Below are 22,709 nucleotides of genomic sequence, written 5' to 3'. Positions count from 1 at the left end.
ATATCCCAGCTGTCGGGTAAGTGTAGTGAGGTAAAGAGCGCATTATTTCACTCCAAAATCTGGTGAGTAATATCTGTAAGTATCAACATCTCACAGTGAAATATAAATATTTTAATGGATTTGGAGCACTGACTATTTTTTACACTCGTCACCTCATTTGCCTCTGTCTTAATCTTAAACAGTGAGTTTTTTTTCAGATGGCTATGGACATGATAACCAATCAGAGAAGACCAGGTCTCCCAGGTGATGCACATGCAGTTTGCTGGTGTGCAATTTCCAGGTTGACTCTCAAAACATAATATACAAATATTAACTTTAAAAATACACATTTCAAATTCAGTAAAAAAAAAATACTCTAAATATTACACAGGACACATTAAAATGGCAACACTGTGGTTTGAAACTAACACATTATTTACTGTTCAGTGTAACATCGCCACTGATCTCATTATTGACACTTCACCTACTACCACATCTCTCCTTTTATTATCAGCATTTAACTTTACTTCATGTAAAATGAATACAACCCAATTCAAGCAAAATGTCTCATAAATGTACAAAATAGTGACATGCTGTATATACATATGAACAACATATGAGTTATTTATGCGCTACAAACAACAAAATACCTACAAATTATGACTGAAAGATACTTGAAATCATTCCATTAAGATAAAAGGCTGTTACAAAAAGTATTGATACCCTCTAGACCCTCAATCCTATACAGATTGGAGAGAACTTTATCATCTGAAGTTGCTTTAATAATCTGGTGTCACACACTCATAAAAACATAAGGTTAAAAATGTTGGAGTTTCTCAAAATATGCTACAGAACCAAATGGCTTCATATATATATTACTCTATATAATTTATGAATGTCTCCATAGTGTAGTGGTTTTCAGATTTGATCCTGGGAAGAGACACACAGAGCACCTGAAAAGCATTCACAGTGGTTTTCTTGCTCCTTGTTGTTATGTTACAAATTCATTTTCACCTCTTAACTCGACAAACACTGCCGCATAATGACAAGGTGAAAAATGTTTGCTCAAAATTCTTGCAAATAAAAAATGAAAAACATAGGCTGTGAATACTTATGTACATTTTTTTCTTCAATACCTTGAAGCACTTCTGGCAACAATTAGAGCCTCAAGTCTTTTTGGATTGCTGTCCAGTTGGAAGATCAATCTTCACCTCATTTCAAGGTATCTCTAAACACCGCTGCATTCATATTTCCCTTGACCGTGACTAGTTTCAGTTCCTGCCGCTGAAAACATCCCCACATCATGATGTTGCCCCCACTAGCAGCTTTAATGTAGGGATGGTATGGGCCAGTTGATGATTGGTGGCTGGTTTCCTCCACACATGACCTTCAGGCTAAAGAGTTCAATCTTTGTTCCATCAGACCGGAGAATTTTGTTTCTCATGGTCTGAGAGTTCTTCAGGTCCCTTTTGACAAATTCCAGGTGGACAGTCACTTGCTTTTTACTAAGGAGTGGCTTCTGACTGGTCACTATACCATAAAGGCCTGATTGGTGGAGTACTGCAGAAATGGTTGTCCTTCTGGAAGGTTCTTCTCTCTCTACAGAATGATACTAGAGCTCTCTCAGAGTGACCATTGGGGTCTTGGTCACCTCCCTGACTAAAGCCTTTTTGCCATAATCTCTCAGCTGCCTGAGCTTCCTTTTGATTGTCACGGCACAGGGTGTGAGTATTTTTGTACATTTTATATTTTTCTTTTTGATTTTAAATTATTGTTTGTAGAATTTTGAGGTGAAAAATAAATGTAATACATTTTGAAGTAAAACTGTAACATGAATAAAATGTGGAACAACTGCGTAAGCAAGGGTATGTGTAAAAACTGTGGCAACCCCTAGCGAATAAAGGAACAGCTGAAATTCAATTTGTATCTATTACTAAACTATTCTGTGTGACCTTTCATGTGTATCTTTAGATTACACTGGTGTCTAAATCTTTTGCCACAAAACTCACAGTCAAAAGGTTTCTCACCTGTGTGAACTCTGATGTGCGTCTCAAGATGTATCTTTTGGTTAAACCTTTTACCACAAGTGTCACAGCCAAATGGTTTCTCTCCTGTGTGGACTCTCATGTGTATCTTTAAATTCCCCTCTCTGTTAAAGCTGTTACCACAAACCCCACAAGTAAAATGTTTCTCTCCTTTGTGAAGTGCCATGTGTCTCTTCAGATTACACTGATAACTAAATTTTTTACCACAATCGCCACAGACATACGGTTTCTCTTCTGTGTGAACTCTCATGTGTCTCCTAAGATCTCTGTTTTGGTTAAATTTTTGTCCACAATCGTCACAACTAAAAGGTTTCTCTCCTGTGTGCACTCTTATGTGCATATTAAGATTTCTTTTATAGTTAAATCTTTGTCCACAAATGTGACAGCTAAACGGTTTCTCTTCAGTGTGGGATCTTAAGTGTCTGTTAAGATTTGTCTTGAGGTTAAACCTTTTACCGCATTTATTACAAGAAAATGGTTTCTCTCCACCATGGAGTCTCATGTGTACATACAAACTTCCTTGATATCTAAATCTTTTGCCACACTCACTGCAATCAAATGGTCTTTCTCCTGTGTGGACCCGTGTGTGTATTTTAAGATCTCTCATTTGATTAAATCTTTTACCACAATCGTCACAGCTAACTGATTTCTCTCCTGTGTGGACGGTCATATGAGAATCACAGTTTTGATCCACTCTACAATGTTTCTCATTAACCAAACTGTTGGAAGACCTTTTTTCTGAGTGACATGTCACATGCTTCCGAAGAGACTGCTTGCAGACAAACTGTTTACCACACTCAGAGCAACCTAAAGACTGTTTTGCAATCTTAAATCCCACATCCTTATTTACACTTGACCCTCTGCTGTTGTTTAACCCGCTGTCGTTGTCATCAGTTTCTGGTCCAAAATCTGACAAAGGTTCCTGCCAATCATCGTCCTCACTGACTTCCGTCTTAGAAGACTCTGAAGTCTCTCCATCAGTATTAGATTGTAAATGACAGTTTGCATGTGGTTCTGATTCTGGTGGTCCACTGTCTTCTTCATTGATTTCTGTTTTTATCTGTTCAGCTGAGCTGCTAGCTGGAGGCTCTCTGCTGTTTTCAGTTTGGCTTTGATGAAGCGTTGAGAACTGAGGTTTCTCATCATCATCTTCACTCTTCACATGAACAGCAGTGAATGGGAACCCAGAGATATTGTCCTCCAGCCCACTGAGCTGTTCTCCCTCTTGACTTTTCCAGAGTTCCTCCTGTTCCTCCTTTATGTGAAGAAGCTCTGAGTCATGATGGTCCAGATTAGGGCTGCATTCATAGGGAATCTCTTCTTTTATCACCAACAGCTGCTGGACATCTGCAGGAAACACTGAAACACACACACACTCATAATGAACAATGGCAACTTTGTAATCATGCTGGTATTATTACCTTATGTTATGGAGTTCAATGACTACTGCAAACACACAGTACTGTTTAATTTGATCAAATTAAATAAAACTGCTTGTAGAAACCAATAAAGCAAAAACTATTAAAATGCCAAAATGAAATCCACCAATAACGTAACAATGTTTCCTAAGTAACTATGATTTGAAGGCAACTTGACCACTTAAGGTTTTCCACCAGTGAATTATAAGATTAGCACAGGCCTTATAAATGTTGTGACACAGGTTAATTTTACTCTACTGATGGAGTTTTTATGCAATAGTAATCCTGCTCACTTACATGGTGGATTAAGGTGGATTTAGTGTTGGACTGAAGGAGGAAATTAAGTGTTACAGTTAATTCTGTGAGGTGCCAGAAGCTTTCTTAATAATATGATTACCCTAATATTCAAACTAAAATATTAGTAGTATTATTGCTAAAAATTAACTTGCTGTTTGGTAGCCTAAGAATGAACACAACATAGTTGTTGCCTTTCATTTGATGCCATCTAGCTCCCTTTGGCCTACACTCTCACCCACAGTAGAAAATATTTGGGCCGTACTGGCTGCCTTTTATATATTTCCTAAGTCAGGGCTCTAGAGTGCGACCAATTTGGTCGCAAATGCGACCAAATTTTTCAGTGGTGCGACTAAAAAAAAATATTTGGTTGCACCTGTGCGACCAAATGTTCGGGTAGCAAAAAAAAACAAAAAAAACAAACTGCAACCTTCCCTGTGGTCAACAACAGACACACATTTTGCCCCTATCGTGGACTAAACCAATCAGAGCTAGTAAGGGGCGGGACCTCTCTGATTGGCCGTGGTCCAGTTGAAAGTGTAGGTGGAAGTGGGAGGTGAGAAGCTTGAATAAAGCGATATCAATTCATTAAATCCTGAATCGACTTTTAAATATAACTGTGTTTTGCCAGAAACGTCAGATTCTAAGATTAACCCTTTACAGCCGATCGGAGCGGGCACACTCCATTTTTAAATCCCGGTAGCACTGCAACCACGTAAGCTAGCGCAATAATTTTTTTTGCATATGAAACCGGAGGAGTTGTACTTACATCTTATGCCATCAGCTTGTCCTAGGTCACAGTTTCCTTCCACATAAAGCTTTGCAAAAACTGCATAAAAATCACTTGCAGCAACAAAAACATGATATTCCAGAAACACGCTTCGCCGATCCGATCAGCTGTTTGTAACACTTCCTATGTCCATCAGCGCGAACTATCACATGACCTGCCCAAAACCGGAAGTGACGTCATTTTGCGGAAATGTAGTTTTTTTTACGATCGGGGCCTTATGAGCCTATACTTGTGTTTTAAAAAGTTATGTTTGACTTTATGCCTTTCTGTGTCGTTTCTGGGATGCTTAGGACTCATATTGCACTGCTGGAAATAGTTTATTTTGATGCATATACTGTTATTTTGCAAATTTGCACTATAATATTTATTTTCGTTTTTCCTGCAGTATATAAAAATTGGTGTATTTCAAAAATAAAACTATGAAGACACTCAAAAGAAATTTCCTGTGGTGGGAAACTAGTTTGTGCAACTTTTTTGTATTTACAGTTTTGAGGGATGAGCCTCTTAAATTTCTCTAACTAGAAATATATGTTAAAAAAACAAAAACGATTTTCAATTTTTTTGTAGTTTATTGCACTTTTTTGCAATTTATGTAATTACTATGCACCTAATGCAGACATATTATTAAAGTTTGGGCTATAATGGTTGTATTGATGTATAGCAACTTGAAATGCTCCCAAAAATGGCTCCACAGCATGTAAAAATATAATATAAGCTCTGGCGGACTTGGTTCTATGATAGGTCTTAAAGGGTTAAAGCTCACAAAACCATTTCAACAACAACCAAACAGCAAATGAGAGCAGGTACACGGATTCCACACAAAGACGTAAACATCTGCTGTGATGTTCACAATTCTGATGAAGTCAGTACTGATAAATGATCAGAATTATAATATTTCTGACTGTCTGAGGCTAAGTTGAATCGAATCGGGACTTTGAAAACCGGAATCGAATGGATTATAGAAATCAGTGATGATACCCAGCCCTAGTGAGCAGCCTAGGCACGACAAAAGTGGATGTAGCTGTAATAGGAAAAGAACTATTGCTAACTTTTCTGTTAAGTTAAGGCCTGATCCTTCTGAAATTCATAGCCAGTGCTCTGACACGGTGTCATCAATCTTTGAATGCTTTGAAACACATTATATTATATAAATTATTATAAAATTTGTGTGCGCCTAACTTTTGTGCCGGTACGCCTAACTTTTTAAAGTTAGGCGTACCGGTACGCCCATGGCAAAAAGTTAGTCTAGAGCCCTGTTAGTTCAAAATCACTAAACAATTTAATTTCAAAAAATTGTATTTTCATCTCAACTAAAGAAAAGTGCACAAATACAGCTGGAATTGATCTCTAGAAATAAAAATTCACCCCTAGCCAATATGAAATAAAATGTTATGATGTACCTGATGTTTAATTTACTCAGCGATATATGCACTCTTCTTCTTCTTGCTAAATGATCAAAAAGTAACCTGAACTAACAGCAAACAATGCAGATTTCTGTTGAAGATACTGTTCTGAGCTAAAGAAGTTAATAAACATTCTAGTGGACACAGTTAAACTTTCATGAACACTGACTGTAGCTTGGTTACACTACAGTCAGATTAGGGAAAGCAGAGGTTGGAGACACCAAAATTATTGTGGCGTGTGCAGTGAACTTGTGATCTTGTTGTCTTTGAAATGGTTGCTTCAGGTCCACGACCACTCACAATCAGGTGCTGTGTTCACAGAGACTTTGGTGCAAAGTGCCGATGAAATGCGAGTCTGTAACCATTCGACTCATTCAAAAACTGCAAAAAAATCCTCAATGCAAATTCTTTTCTTCGATGCTTTTTTTTTAAATCCACGACTCTGCATCGCACAGCTGTCACCATGTAAGTATTTCACCCACATTTACAACTAAATATCAACCTGCTATAGAAACCGAGGTGTGTGTGAGTGTGTGTGTGTGTATAACACAATAGCAGTAGTAACCTGTCATAGTTTAACGTGGAGCCAGAGACCGTCTACAACGATGTGGTGCAGTGCAAAGAGAGGAGCCTTTAACGAGACTCTGAGCTCAGGTGGACTTGATGCTGTAATTTGCAACCTTAATTTAAACCACCTGTTCAACAAACTACAACAGCTGCTGTTTGTTTTACATGACAGAAATCAACAGTAATGCTGCAGAAGTGTAAATAAAAAGTTTGCAAATTGTTGTGTTTTTAAAAAGAGGATTTATTTAACTTTCTATCGCAGTGACACCTGAAGCAAGCAGGGGTGAGTTTAAAGTGGGGGCATCACGTTCTGCTAACATATTTATTTTAAGGCTTTCATAACATTATTTTGCAGATTAAGATTAATATAAAATATCCATCCATCTTCTTCCGCTTATCTGGGGCTGGGTAACGGGGACAGCAGCCCACGCAGAGAAGCCCAGACCTCCCTCTTCCCAGCCACCTCCTCCAGCTCATCCGGGGGAACACCAAGGCGTTCCCTTGTCACATGCCAAACTGGCGACTCTGAGCCCCTCCCGAATGGCCGAACTTATCACCCTATCTCTAAGGGAGAGGCCAGCCACCCTTCAGAGGAAGCCCTTTTCTGCCGCTTTTATCCGCGATCTCGTTCTTTCGGTCACTACCCGCAGCTCATGACCATAGGTGAGGGTAGGGACGTAGATCAACCGGTAAATTGAGAGCTTCGCTTTCACGCTCAACTCTCTCTTCACCACAACAGACCAGTACAGCATCCGAATCACTGCAGCCGCAGCACCAATCCGTCTGTTGTTCTCCCGCACCCTTCTCCAGTCACGCTTCCACTTGGGGCAAGAACTCATCCCTGACCCGGAGTGGGCACTCCACCCTTTTTCCAGCTGAGGACCATAGCACCGCAACATTGTAGAGGCGTGTCAACCAAGACAGCCCAACAAAATATAATATAATATGATATGATATGAACATATAAAATATAAAAATAAAATATCAATAAATTATATTGATTAAAGCATATTTTTATTTCAAAATAGGACATCTCTGCTGCAGTAAAACTGTGAGCTACTGACCTGGGGCTGTGATGCTGGACTCTAAGTTATTATTAATATTAATTATTAACATGTACACCATCAGAACGTTGCACAGGGAAAACCTCAGTTCTGAGAAAGTTAATATGCTCACTTTTCTTTACTGCAGCCACTACATTACCCTTTAAAGGTTTACAGACACATACAGGCTCATTTATTAGCACATCTAAACAGAAAAACATATATTATAAGTTTCCCCCCCCTAATAATATAAGAAAGCCTTCCAACAAGACAGAGTAAAAACTACTTTAATTTATTAGTTAATTTAGGCTGTATGTATGTCTTACGTTTTTAAAATTTCTGATATACTGACATAACTATAACTGATATTATAAGTTATTTACTTTTGCAATTAAGAAAATGTTTTCTTGTTTTGATTTAAATATGTCACATTTATTTGATGCAATAATCTGCTTGATCACTCAAACAATCAATAACTGCAGCCCTGATAAAAAAGACAGTTTGATGGACTCAGTTTACTATCGAATGAGGTCAGTCTGTTTGTGAAAATATGAAAATTAGCTGTGATAAATAAGCATAAATTGCAAATCTGTAGCAGTCTATATACACAGAAATTAACGATAACTATCTGTATTCAGAGTAAAGCTAGATATCATAGATCTGACACAGAAATTCATAAAATTCCTCCACACACAGAGTCGTACTCTTCACTGTAGAGTGACTCAAACTGATTGCAACATGTTGCTAATGTTTCTGTGGTTACAGATTGGATGGCAATTCATGGGCAGACCTTCATTAATCTCTCTGGGAGGAATTGCAAAAAGTCTGAGACAATAAGCCAAACACTTTCCAATCGAAATTGGTCGACCACCATGAATGTAATTTAATAATAATAATAATAATAATAATAATAATAATAATGCAATCATCATTGTCCATTCTTACTGCAATGTGGCAGAGCCATTAATGATTCATGGTGAATTCCAAGAATTATACTGGAGGGAAATTTCAAGTTTTGTATATAAAACCCTGCAACACTTTCTGCACTAGAGTTTTTGGGGTTAGAGCCAAATTTGAAAATACTCATCAGCATTATGATAAATATGAAAGTCATTCCAAATGCTATGCACACTTATCTTAAACTTTGGATTCGTCCTTGTTGTTTTTTTCAATTTGTTCTAGGTAGAAACCTGATCTTTTTCACAATAAAATAATTATGCTTCAACCAAAGTTGTGCTTCTCCGAGCTGCATCTCTGCTAAAGTCGCCTCCCTTTGCAGCCAATTTCGTGTAGCTGATTATATATTAGCATAGCACAACCGGTCAATGCTGCCCGACGTAATTATTACGAAGCGTATGCTGTGATTTTTATTAACAACACACGCACCAACTAGGTAATTAGTAGTCAGCTATTTCAACATCTTTAAAAGACTCACCTGGAGCCATCACACAGCGTCAACAACACATCTGGAGGCTAGAGCCTGCATCTATACCGGAAACATGACGGTCCGTCGATAAGAGAACATGTTTCCTGCCCCTACCTTTCATAATAAAAGCCCTGGACACGCACTATGGATGTGATACGAATGTGCAAAATCTGTAGGCAAGGATCATGATTTCTGGTATCTGAAGTTTTCTTCTATTGACCAATTTAAGCAAGAAAGACAGTAGATTACGTAATTTACGTTGGGTGTTTTTTATTAGTTTTACAAAAACGTTGTAATAAATATTAGGAAGATACAAGGTAGTGAAAGTTGACTTAAAACCTCGGATCTAACTTTCAAAAGCAACAGACAGTGCATAAGAGAGGTACAGAACATAGTTAAAGCGTGACAGAGTGGGTGGAGATGGCTGCACTGACAAAAAGAAGGGAGGTGGCGTTGAAGATGTGAAAATTGGACAAACGAAATGGACAAGGTTAGACACGAGATCATCAGTGGGACAGCTCAGGTTGAGCATTTTGGTAACAAAGTTAGCGAGTCAACGCTGAGATGGTTAGTGGGTAGTGAATACATGGGACAAAGATGTTGACTATGTTGCTGCCAGGCAGAAGGAAAAGCACAGAGAAGATTCATTGGGGTGAAGGACGAGATGCAGAGAGTCAACGTGACAGAGGTGAATGGCAGGGATAGGAAAAGATGAAGGCAGATGATGATGAACCCTAAAGTGAGCAGCTGAAAGGGTTACAAAAAGCTTTATCCAAGCCACAAGAGATCTAGGGCAGTTTTCTATTAGTCCTTTTAGTTTATGTGGTGACATGGTGGCATGGTAGTTAGCACTGTTGGCTCGCAAGAAGAAGTTTGAGCTCAATTCCACTACGCCAGGGTCTTTCTGTGTGGAGTTTGCATCTTCTCTCCAGGTACCCTGGCTTCCTCCCTCAGTCCAAAGGCATGGGGTCAGGTTAATTGGCCATTCTAAATTGGCCATTGGTGTGAATGGATGGCGATTATTTAACTTTTGATTCCTTTAAAATACTGTAAGTGTTATAAATATTTGCATTTTACAGGTTTCATACTGCTTGAGTTCAATAGTAAAATATAACAAAACATTTTCAAAGAATGATCAGAAGTTCAACTAAATGTTTAATATTGCACATCAATGCATCTAATACAAAATGCAAAATTACAACAAATACAATTCAAAACCAAATTTTCTGTTCATAAAGTCCCCACTTGTGTAGAACAAGCTTGAGTAGTCACAATGAAAAAAACCCCAGGTCTATATTTAGCTTAAATCTTTCCTAAAACATCTTCACCAGTTTAATGTGAAAAGGGCCCTTTGTTCACTTATTAATACAATATTAAATAAATCATTTTTGAAAAGTAATTTTCTGGAATTTCATGCCTATTATATTGTGTGTATATATAGCATTTTGATTCATTAGAGAACTACAACAGCCATAATACATCTAAGTCTAAATAAATAAACACAAACTATATTATCATTTTAATGTATGTATTCCAAAGCGCCACAAAGGTTATCAGTTTTGTTACAACCAGGAATCAGGAAAGGAAAATGAAGCAGACAGTGCCACAGATGGTTGTGAAAGCAGGGGTCTGAGTAAAATGCTTGTTTCTTGGAGTCTCATTAACTGGGCAGATGTGCTCTGTGCAGTAATAAACATCTGTAGGAGACTTGAATGAAACTCTATTCCTATCGGGCACAGCTGCTCCTAAGGGCTGTGGTGGACCACCAGCTGGTGTTTTTAAAATCATAATAGGATAAAATTTTCTGGTCTGTTAGGAGGATGTTCCCTACAGTCACATGTCTTAAATCTGAATTTTTCACATACTATAACTGATGGAAAACTAAATCTGTGGATACCATTAGAAAACATTGTCTCTCAGTTTCTAAGTGAGTCAGAGTACCCTCATGTGGTAATGCGTAGAAATTGCAGAATATATGATTATTCACACTGTTTAGCAAGCTCAGTGTGTGGGTGTGAATGTGGGTGTAGACCGGGTGACACATTTACCGTCTGCATTAAAAGCCTGAGCTTACATGTACAGGCAAGCTCAGTTGTTGAGATCCCACTGAGGAGCATGGATACAGACAAGCAAGTCAATATTCTTCGAGAAGGATTTCTGGTGAAAAGGGTAAGACAGATTTCATTGAGTTGCTCTCTGGCACATAAGACATGATTAATAACTTTAACTCCAACTTTGGATCTCTTCACAGGGTCATGTTGTACAAAACTGGAAGGCACGCTGGTTTGTGCTGACCCCAGACAAGTTGTTGTATTACAAATATGAAGGAAGTAAAAGGGACTCATGCCAGCGAGGGAAAATCCTGCTGAAGGACTGTGTGATTACATGTCCTTTCCTGGAGTATGAAAATCGGCCGGTAGGTTACTGTAAACTGCGTTCTGCAAATAAAATGAGAGAGTTGCAAAAAATTCAAAAGATTACAAAATAGATAAAATAAAAATTGATTTTAAGGGAACATTTCATTTAAAGATTGAAAAAATATGTTCTCTGACATAATATGTGTGTGGATTGATCAAATAAAGTTCCAAACTTTAACGTAATAATAAAATTGCCATAAGAATTATTAAAAACATAGGAGTTAACTAGTAAATTTAAGTCTGCTTTAAGTGCAGATAGAGGACTAATATGCAACAAAGAGTTTAATGTTCATTCATATAATATTGTACTTTTTAAATCATAGTTCCCAGTACTGTTTCTTTAATTTTCTAGTCAGTCCTTTGTTCATTTCCTTATAGCTAGAAGCCACTTTGAAGGTGTGTTTCTCCAGGTGAGGCTTATACCCTACTCAGAGAGATAATTTATTGCCCCAGGTTTCTTTTTTGCCTGGACTTGATTTCCATCCTCTGCTGAGAACAGTTTGTTTTCGTTTCTTTTTTGGCACCAATTAAAGCAAACATCTGTCTCTTTTTGTTGTTGTAATAGTTGGTGATGAAGCTCCAGACAAAGCATGGGGTGGATCACTATTTGGAGGCTTGTTCCAGGGAGGCGAGAGATGAGTGGGCAGCTGATATCAATGCTGCAGTCAACAATCTGCAAACAACTAATGGCAAGTCCAAGACAGACAAGCCAGACCCGGCTGAATCCCAGTTGAACAACATTAGCTTGAGGTAAAAAACAAGTTTTCACTGTCTCCTGATTGAATTTATTTAGTATATTTTGTTCCAAATGTCTCAATCTTGTTTTGTCTTCTTTCAAAAAGCAAGGTGTTGGACTCAATGTATGACGTGCACAGTGGCATCAAGCTGAGCAACCATGTGGAGCAGGGCAGCACTTATAGTAACTGCTTCTCAGGTGAGCATTTGAAACAAGGCACACCTTTGACCTTCTGCAATGTTTTTCAGCCTCATACTAATTGCAAAGCTCTTTTGATCTTATACTATGGATGTGCTATCATGTGTGATCCTCCCACAGGTTCAGCGGTGGTGGACTGGCTGGTGTTCATGCAGCTGGTTCTTACCCGTGTGGAGGCTGTGACGCTGGCCTCGGCCCTGTTGGAGGAGGGTTTCCTGCGAACTGTTGGTCAGAAGAGTGTGGAGGCACTTCGCACTGCCGGCCTCAGCGCGCAATTCATGGATGACTCCACTGCTCTGTACAGCTTTGTATGTAGCACTGGATAATGGCAAACTAGCAGGCTCTAAACACTGAGTGTGGCTTTTTAGTGTTAATTAATTAATCACATTGATCTGAGAGAGTAAATGAAAACTTGCCGTTTTCTTGGTTTAGAATATATTTTGTGATTTATTACAGTCTGACAGCTTAAAGAAGAGAGGCAGTGTGAAAGCAGAGACATCGTTGTCTGCAGTGGAGCTAAGTGGGAAGGTGATAAAAAGAGGATATCTGCTTAAACAGGTAAAACTACTGTATTGAAGATGTGTTAAGATGCTATAAATAATAATATTTATGAACTTTGAGTTGTCAGGTTGTGAAAACACCACTGGGTGACTGGACCTTTTAATAATTCCTAAGAAAGAGGGCACAGAATAGGCTGAAGAAACTAAATATATCAACCATTCACTAATATTATTAACACTGTCGTAGCAGCTCAAAAATTAGCATTGCACCATGTGCATGTACTTTGACTTAAAGGTGGTCATTTGTTTGCACTGTGTTTGAATGAATTAGTCAAACTTTATTCATCTTTAAACGCAGGGACACAGAAGAAAGAACTGGAAAGTGAGACTGTTTGTTTTGCGATCAGAACCTGCTTTCCTTCACTATTATGATCCAACCAAGGTGAGTGCAAAGTCAATGCTAATGAGAAAAATACCTGTTAGAAAATTAAAATCAGCTAAACAATGAAAGACATAAAATTCTAATATGTTTGATAAGAGAAACCGAACTGCCCAAACTGTTGTGTTTTCATGTGTTGGAAACTATGTAACTACTCATAATTAGCAATAATTCTTCTACATGAGTGACTCAGTCTGATCTACTTCCTGTCTTATGTCATTTGGCAGGATGACATCAGCCCTGTTGGTGGTTTCTCACTGCGAGGGTGCCTTGTGTCATCTTTAGAGGATAACGGCGTTCCCTCAGGTGAGTTACCCTCTAATATCTAGTTTCATTTTGTCAAACAATTACAAAATAGGACCAACAACTATCAGAAATGCAGTTTAAATAAGACTGTTTAAGATTTTGTCATTTTTTGAGATGAAGACTAAAAAGGTGAGTGTGCTAACATGCTCCTACTCCTCCTGTGTATCAATGCTAAGTTTCTGTGTAATCCAATTACAGACCTGTTCTCCTAATAAAATTTATCTTATCTTTTATATTATTTAAGATCAAAAAGCTCAGCGAAATAAAAAAGCATTTTAAGCTTTTGTCTGTTTTATTTGCCAGTCTCTCCATCCAAATCAGGTTTGATATTTCCATGCAGATGCACTTCACCAACCTTATTTTCTCTTCCCATGCAGGTGTTAAAGGCAACGTTCAAGGCAACTTGTTTAAAATTATAACTCAGACAGACACACATTACTTCATCCAGGCGCCAACTCACCAGGAGAAAATGGACTGGTTAGATGCAATGAGATCACAGTGCTGATTCATGTTAAAAACATGTTTCAGCAGGTGAAGACGATTCAAGTTAAATATTCAGAGAATGTGTAGCAGTGTCAGAGCTACTGGTTCCATAACATTTCTGTACATTTGTGCCTATAATACAATTTTTGGTTTGATTGTTTTCTTTGTGAGTATACGAATGGATATGAATGTTTTGAAAGTTGTAGCAGTGTATCTTGTAAACAGTTTAAGTTAAACCTTTTTTTACGTGTTAATAAAATGCAAATGATTAAACATAAGCATATGAACATTGTGTCTCTTGCTGAATTTTATACAACATAGTAGTGAAAAGTACATTTACAAAAAATTTTACTGTACATTTCCTTTACTTTTTTTCTCAGTTCCATTTTCTGCCACATAAATAAAATCAGAATGCAATATTTTGCATTGTGTTTCTAATAAACCGCATTTTATTCACAATAAATGAAACCATATCAGATGTTGAAACTGAGGCATTCTACAATTTCATGACAAATATTAGCTTATTTTGTGTTAAATGGCAGCATTTGTGTCTCAAAAAAGTTTGGACAGGAGCGACAAAAGGCTGGAAAAGTAAGTGGTACTAAAAAGAAGCGGCAACTAATCAGCAAAAATCAAGTAAAGAAGAAACCGTATGTAAATATGATCCAGAAATCCCGTCGTCTTTTCCTTGCCAAAGCTCATTTAAAATGACTGAGGAAAAACTGGAAAACAACAACTGGTCTCCTCAGTTACCAGACATTTACGAAGTGTTGTTAACTGAAGAAGGGATACTACACGGATGTAAACATGGCCTTGTCCAAAGTTTTTTGAGACTTGTTCCTGCAATGAAATTGAAAATAAGCCAACATTTTTATTGAGTTGGTACATTTTGATTTGATTCGACTCGATTTGTTTTCTCCGTTCTATTGTGAATAAAATGGGTTTATGAGATTTGCTCATTTTTACATTTGTTTATTATTTACATTTTACACAGTGCCACTACTTTTTTTTTAAAAAACTGGGGTTGTATTTTGTCCTTTTACATTTGACTGGTTTTCAAGTGAAGATTATTTCTTAAAAACATATAAATAAAAGTTAAAATTAAAAAAATTAGTGGTTTTGAACATTTTGACATTTAATCAGTTGCAAAAGTGAAAGCCATGATCGACTTTGAGGTTGATAGAGGTCTTTGAGAGACATTTTGCTGTCACAAACATCTCAGATTATTTAATTTGAATAACAGCCAAGGCCTTAAGAGGAAAACAAACTGCTTGAACAGTTTCAAGTTTGCCTCGGCTTTACTTTGTGACTAAAGTAAATAAGGCCTAACCCCCACACTTTGTGAATCACTGGATTAAACTACCTGTGTAATAGATCATTACGCTTACTCCACCTGGAATAGCTTCAAAAGACCTGATGTAACAATGAAAAACAACCTATTCATGCATCACATGATAACATATCAGTCAAAAACAAACATATTTTTGCCCGAACAAGAAGTTTGGACTTTGATGCCTTCAAGAAATTCTTTAGACATTATTAAACAGTGTTTAATGAAATAAAATAAACTACATATAAAAAGCACATACTGTTGGAGAGAGTTATATACATACAAGAAACTAAAAGCACGTGCAAGTGCATGGTGCTTACAGAGCCTGTTTAATCATTTTCTATCAGCACCATAAGACCTGTATGAATCACAGTTACTGCCGGTGTAGTGGAGGTTTATTGTATCAAAGGTGTATATTTTATCAAAAAGGTGACTAATCAGTCCTTTTCATTGGAAACACTGTCCTTTATTCTTACAGTTTGTCCAGGTGCACAACTTAATAGTAACATACTGCTCGGAAACAGTTATAGAGGACATCATTATAACTGGTTTTAGCTATAGCTTCATGCGAAGGCCCACATGAGCGTGTAATTGGCGTTAAATTACATTCTATGTTGTGCCAAATTTTCTTAAAAAGTCATAAATCTAATCTGGCAATCCCTAAATAGTGAGCCTGTTTTTCAATGGTGCTTTTTCTTAAGTAAAGGGTATGACATCAAGGGGAAGTTTAATACAAGTACAGACTAGAAAAGCCTCAAGAGGTGCATGCATGAGACACTCCCAGGAATCATAGACAGACACTCCCACTCAGCAAGCTGACTCGAGCCTTTATTTGAATGACTCAAGCTGAGGTGGCGGTGTTTTAATGCTTGTTTTCACAGCAATCATGATGCAGTTTCTACAGGAATATGAAGCTGTATAGATGATGATGTGTTTTGGAAAAAATCCAGACATCAAAAACATAACAACAAATTTGATTTATTGCAATGAATTAAAGTCATTATGAGACATTCACATAAAAAGTGCTAGTTGTAAATGAAGCACACAAACTGTCGGGTGATTTCAAAGCCAAAGTTGGTAAAAACTGAAGGTTTGACAGACTCACATCCATCCACCATTGTGTTTGATCAAGACACAAGCACACTGTCACACTAGCATGCAGTAATGGAGGGTAACTTTTTTTGTTTTACATTATTATTCCTGTTACAGTACTTCGTTGGCACAGAATGACAATCTTTGTTAGGTATTCAGTTTCAGAAACATTCACCTTGATGTGGGCGCTCGTAAACATAAGTGCTTTCAAAGGTTAACAACAGAGAAATCAAAGACAAAATGCCTGAAATCTCTTTTTTTTAGATCACAAAAACTTCATTTTTGATGTAACACATCATGTTTGTACAAATGTACGTTCAGGAAAAATAGTAGAGCTCAGATCGCATTTTTTATAACTTAATTCACTTTAGTTAAAATCACATTCCTCATTTGACTTGAGAGATCGATGACTGGTACATTCAGTCAAGAGCTTCAAGTCTCCAAACAGGTAATCTTAGTGAAGGCACTTTGTCTTAACATGTGATTACGAGGCAGGTGTAACTTTGTCTGAAATTGGAAACACAACATTCCCCTCATGGGGAAATTTATGCACTCAGAAAGTAGTAGTCTATTCTAATCTTATTTATTGTATAGTATACTGTCCCAGGGCATCCTCATGTTAGGTGTCTGCGTATGAGGCGCTGGAGTTAGGCCACCTTGGTAAGCTGTAGATCGCCAAAAACTCTTAAGGCTGTGAGGGAGGCGAGCTGGGAGAGGCGGTGAGTGAAGCCGCACAGAGGCTGCCCATCCACCAAAATACGAAACTGCTGGTGTTCACAAACGATCTCCATCTAAGAAAATATAGATTCAGTCAAAGTTAGTTTTTACATGTAGGTTTATGTGAAAAAACAAACTGCTAGAGCCTGAACCACAAACTAATGCTGCATCAGAGAAGATAATAAGAAAAATACCATTCACAGAAAATGACATCTGCTAATATGACTCTAAGATGATTAATACATTTAAATCTATTTATTATAACTTAAACTCACTAGCGCTATCAGCCTTTATCTGCAAGGCAGAGAATTCTTTTTGTTAGTAGGGCCTATTTTGCCTTGTACATCTTGTATGCACAAGCATGCAGCCACATGATGGTTACTTCTTTTTGTACTGACAGCTGGTAGCAGTAATGTGCCAAGAAACAGTAAGCAAAGGCAGGACTGAGGAAGACCCCTGGATGTAACAACCACTGATGGATTAGGAAGCTGGATCAGTTGTAGACATTTTTTTCCAGCTGCCATTCATTATATTACAGGGGGGAATCCCATTAGACACTGTGTGGAAAACTGTTGTTACAATACCTTCAACTGCTAACGTGTTTGGTTTTTAAGCTTTTACAGATATATAGCTTTTTACAAATATATAACACCTCTCCATGACCAGATTAGAGGCCATCCACAATCCAATTATTCTAAAAATATCCATCCTATTCAGCCTATATCCAATATCGCAATGGAAAAATGCCCTGTGGCCCACGGAGTATTTTTTTATAAGTCACCAACATGAGCAAACCTGGAAGCTAGAAATTTTTTTTATTATTATTATTCAAGTGAACAGTTGCCATTTTTGGCTTTAGCGTCCAGTTCCCATTCATTTTTACAACCATGCATTATGACTCAAAGTCTTGCACAAACATCTTTTGTAAATGTTTTATGATGCAGAAAATTCAGAGCAGAAGCATAACTGGCATTTCTTTCTATCAGTCATATCCCCTCTTGCACTCTCTCATGCTGGGGAAACAGTGGCAAACAGTAACTTGTTACTGAGGCAGCAAAACAAACAGCTATAATACAGCTTTAAATGCTGACTATGCAAAATGAAGGTAAAAGTAACTGCCAGATCATACACACTACTACAAGATTCAGTGTTGTTATGGCAACAAGTTTAAAAAAAAAAGAAAGATAAAACTGTGTAAACATATGAACCATGTTTCACTCTCACCTTTGGGTGCAGCAGTATGAAATACATGGATGCTGTTTTACAGACTAAACTTAGACAACATTTAACATTGTAGCGTTGAAGCTTATTGAACTCTTGAAATCTTAATCCAGAGATTATAAAGGTACCTAGTAAGTAAAGTTAATTTATATAGCAGTTTTTAAGACAAGAAGCTGCCACGGAGTACTTTATAAGGGTATCAAAAACAAGGTCAAATAAAGACACCTGAATCAAGTGAAACAATACAAAACAAAGAAACATTACTCTGCTTGTCTGAATGGATGTATTTTCAGCTTTTCTTTTCTTTTTCTTTTTTCTTTTTTTTTTTTATAAAAAAAGGTGCCACAAGGTAGCGGGGGCAGAGAAAGATAGGCTTTTCCACAGTTTTGGTGCTAAGGTTTGGAATGCACAATCTCCCTTAGTTTTCAGATGACGGGAAGACCTCATCTGTGGGTCTCCAGTTTGGAGAATATGGATGGAGTAGATTGATGTGAGTGGGGGGTCTCACTTTGTAAAGTCATAATAGTAAGAATCAAGATTTTAAACTGATATCTAAACCTAATCGGAAGTCATTGTAGACACCTTAGGAATAGGGAAATATTAGAGAATCTATGAGTGTGAGCGGCAGCATCTTGGACAGATTGGAGGTGATTAATAGATGCTTTAGACACACAAGAAAATAGAGCATTACAATAATCCAAGTGGGAGGAGGTGAGCTCATGAACAAGATTTTCCAGTTCACATTTTTAGCCAACGGTCCTGAGTTTAGCAATTTTTCAAAAATGAACCCAAGATTTTGTGGATTAGCTTTGCAGTGGATAGAACCCAGACATTCTCTAATTTGGGGAAAACGCTCTCCAAAGCAAGAATTAGACACTCTGTCTCTTTCCTGTGCTAACTCGCTAAAGATTACTTGCCATCAAACTATTCATAGCATTAGGTCGGTCAGTTAAAATGGATAGCTTATCCAAGCTTTAAAAGAGAGGTACAGTTGAATGTCATCTTCATACAGATGATGAAAAAAATGGGGTTAAAAGAACTAATAAAAATTGAAAATAACAAGGGACTTAAACAGGATCCTTGTGGAACGCCATATGAAAATGCAGCCACATCAGACCAAAATTTCCAGCTGTGACCCAAAGTGATGTGAGCCACTCCAAGACAGGGCTGGAGTTCCCCACCATGTGGCTTAACTGATGAATTAGTATCAGTTGTTTCAATGGCAATTGAGCTAAAGTCCAGCAAAACAACGACTGAGCAATCACTTCATCTGTAGCCATCAAAAGACTTTCAGGAAAGCTGTTTCCATTGAGTTTAACTTTCTAAAATCAGATTGAAAGTTATCAATAATATTGTGCTTGTCCAGCACCTTCCTTAATTTTGTCCCAACAATCTTTTCTTTGACCTTTACCTTGAAGGATTCTCCAGGTGCAAAGGGAAAGAAGGAGAGGGTATTTTCAGAAGAGCCCCATTTTCCGTCCAAGCGCGCATTTCTTTGGACGGCCTTATCTCTAAAGTTGACTTTTAACTGTAGACCCACATCACCCTCGGTTTCCTCTTCCTGTGGCTTAGTGGAAAGAGTCACCTCAATGCTGCAGAAAGCCAAATCAGACATAAACAAAGACAATGTTTAAAGATAGGAGTGACAGATTTTCTGTCATCTTTTCTTCTAAAGGAAGTAGTTCAGTCATCAGCAGAACAGTGACATCCTCTGGTCTCTGTTACAAGTAGTTGTATTAGTCAACAAGGTAAGAAGGAGATAACTGAATAGCAAATTACATCTGGAGTGGGCAATTCATTTTCCCAAGGGGCCACATAAGAAACTGAGATTGTTGCAGAGACTGGCACCACTAGCTCATAAACAGAAAAAATAGTATTAGCTAGTCACAATTTCATGTGATCCATTGGGAAAAATAAGTCCCCACTCCTGAATTACATAGTGTATTGATCAGTGTTAGACCATTTCAGAACATAGTGACTATCTAGAAAACAGGCAAAAGGCATGCTAGTTAATCCCTGCAGGAGACTGTATGTTTTCTAAATTATAGATTTGAGTCAAATCAGTTTTTTCGTGTGGAAAAAACAACAAAACTTTGCGTCAGTGACAATTTAAATTTTGCCTTCAGCATTTTAAATCTATTTCCATACTCTCTCGGAACCAGCATAATAAAGTAAGTGTGTGTGTGGCATCAGTATTTTTTTTTATGATGATGATGATGAAGTATTTATTATCAGGACGCAGAGTATTAGCACTTTGTTTGGATAAATCCACAAGGGAAGCTTAGAAAATCTATAGCCTTAAATGGACAACAAAGATGTAACTTAACAGCATTTGGCCTCAAGCTCTTTAAAGATACTTCGACCAAAAATAACTTTAAAAAAAAATCTTATTTAAAAAAGTCTGTCACAGTTTATTTTGTGCTTAATCTTACTGTAAAATCTGTCCTATTTATTTTAATTCTTATTGCACTCAGGCTATTAAATTACTAAGGAAAAATAGCTAGCCGATGTTATCAACCAAAAGAAATTCCAGTGACTCTTTAGATTTCATGGGATTTGCTCCTCTCCCACGCACATTTCACAGACTAACCCTAATTAGGAAATGCATTGGCACTGCCAAGACATTCCCAAAACAGGAACTAGCTGACTGGCATAAGCACTTGCAGACATCAGCTGCTTTAAATGAGCATCTTTCCCTCTAAAATTTCATTGGTAATTCTGAAATGTGCGCAACAGTAGCTTAATAGTAATGTAATCACTCCCCCCCTACATTTAGACGCTTAAAATGAAAACAGGTGTGCACTAACCTCTTGGCTTTTTTGTCAACAATTCCCATCACAACCAGTTTCATTGAAGGCCGCAGCCCACCTTTTATCTCTCCGATATACTCCCCCTGTGAAACAATAGAGATGAGCCAGATGAGGCCTATAGCGATACAAAAGACAGCTATTTTTTTCTCCTGAGTCTCCTTGAGTTTATTATTCTGAGGATACATGTGTATAAAAGCTGTCTCCTAATCCCTGCTCCGTGCTGATGTCTTAATCTGCGGTCAGTTGCAGTCTGTTGCACCGGCCGGAACAATAGCTTTATTGATCCCGGATTTAAACAGTCAGTGACTCAGCTGCACAAACTATATTTGTATATCTACCGCGTGCCCTAATTCAAATAATACTGTTGCATGCAGATATGTCACAATGCACGAGCTGCTTAAAAGAACGGGGGAAAAAACCGAAAGCAAAACGAAAGCTACGTACATTTTCTTTATTGTCCTTTTCTTCCATTCCACTCAGGGCGTGATGCAGTGTGGAGGTTTGGAGCGGCGATACACACTGAGGACGGACTGACTCTGCCTCCAGCTGGCAAACCCCGCCTGCACTACGTTGTCATAGAGACTGGCTCCCAGTGATGATAGTGGGAGAGGCAGACAGAGAGTAAGGGATGGGGCGGCCGAATGCACACTCATACATTCATTCTTTTTAATAATGAAGGAATCTGGTTAAAGGTCAGTCAGCTTTTCTTGTATCTGTTGACTGTTATCTCACAAATTTTCTTCCTCTTTGATGTCTGAGGTCCCTATCAACATTTTTAATGACAAAGTATTCAGCTTGATCAACCTCAGGCCGATGTGTTTACTGGCCATGGTTTACCACAGACCTTAGAATCAGAATCTGCTTTATTGAGCAAGTATGTGTACACATACATGTAGTTGGACTCCGGTTATTTCTTTCCTCTCAGTGTCAGTAGCAGACTAAACAACAGACAAAAGTGACAATCACAGCATATAGCCTGTTACTATATATACAGTATATACATGAGCAGCAGGTATGATGTTTAGATACAGACACTATGTGAATTTCAATCAGAGTGACGGTCTGTGGGAAGAACCTGTGCAGATGTTTTGATTTGCAGTGGTTGATACCAGAGAGAAGGCACTGAAACAGGTTTTGTCCAGGGTGTGAGGAAGTTTCTGTCATCATCTCTGCTGTGTCTTTTTGATAAGTAAATTTATATTGGATACAATAATCAAGCACTTCATTTAGAATAATAATCATACCATCCTGATTGTGAAATTTGAACGTTAGAAGGCTAATTAATAGAAATGGAGAAAAAAAATCATGGATTTTGGGTGGGAGGACATGGAGGGGGTTGGTGTGACAAAGGAGGATGCTGTGAATAAGAGTGAGATGAAGGCAGATGAGCTGCTGTGGTGACCCCTAAAGGGATTAACTGAAAGAAGAAATAATCACAAAGTTTTTCCAGTCACTGAGGCTTTTTCTTGACTGCAGTGTTTTGTAGCCCAAATCA

The 22,709-nt window shown here is 37.8% G+C and overlaps 3 protein-coding genes across 4 annotated transcripts; 1 reads left to right on the top strand and 2 right to left on the bottom strand.

Annotated features, from left to right (window-relative positions):
* Positions 1-464: 464 nt before the first annotated feature.
* On the bottom strand, positions 465-9,045 carry LOC309695526 (uncharacterized protein). Its single transcript, XM_082516233.1, has 2 exons — positions 8,975-9,045; positions 465-3,383 (listed from the first exon to the last, which is right to left on the bottom strand). The coding sequence occupies exons 1-2, from the start codon at positions 8,982-8,984 to the stop codon at positions 1,918-1,920; spliced, it is 1,476 nt and encodes a 491-aa protein (XP_082372359.1). The 5' UTR covers positions 8,985-9,045; the 3' UTR covers positions 465-1,917.
* A 74-nt stretch (positions 9,046-9,119) lies between these two features.
* plek2 (pleckstrin 2) lies at positions 9,120-14,331 on the top strand. 2 transcript variants are annotated; one of them, XM_082515610.1, is made up of 10 exons: positions 9,120-9,160; positions 11,048-11,134; positions 11,217-11,381; positions 11,948-12,132; positions 12,225-12,316; positions 12,437-12,624; positions 12,773-12,874; positions 13,175-13,258; positions 13,483-13,561; positions 13,939-14,331. In XM_082515610.1, exons 2-10 carry the CDS (start codon positions 11,081-11,083, stop codon positions 14,064-14,066), a joined length of 1,077 nt encoding a protein of 358 aa, XP_082371736.1. In that variant the 5' UTR covers positions 9,120-9,160; positions 11,048-11,080; the 3' UTR covers positions 14,067-14,331. The 2 variants fall into 2 exon arrangements, with proteins under 2 accessions (XP_082371736.1, XP_082371735.1); XM_082515609.1 differs by lacking the exon at positions 9,120-9,160 and adding an exon at positions 9,615-9,653.
* Positions 14,332-16,336: 2,005 nt separating this feature from the next.
* On the bottom strand, positions 16,337-21,788 carry LOC309695500 (galectin-related protein B). Its single transcript, XM_082516194.1, has 4 exons — positions 21,659-21,788; positions 21,212-21,297; positions 19,816-19,996; positions 16,337-17,257 (listed from the first exon to the last, which is right to left on the bottom strand). The coding sequence occupies exons 1-4, from the start codon at positions 21,683-21,685 to the stop codon at positions 17,114-17,116; spliced, it is 438 nt and encodes a 145-aa protein (XP_082372320.1). The 5' UTR covers positions 21,686-21,788; the 3' UTR covers positions 16,337-17,113.
* Between the last annotated feature and the right edge of the window lie 921 nt (positions 21,789-22,709).

The sequence above is a fragment of the Aulonocara stuartgranti genome, assembly GCF_965226115.1.
Source record: "Aulonocara stuartgranti genome assembly, chromosome: 19".
NCBI classification, from domain to species: domain Eukaryota; kingdom Metazoa; phylum Chordata; class Actinopteri; order Cichliformes; family Cichlidae; genus Aulonocara; species Aulonocara stuartgranti.
Note: the sequence above shows the minus strand (reverse complement) of the source record. Positions and strands in the feature narration are given on the sequence as shown.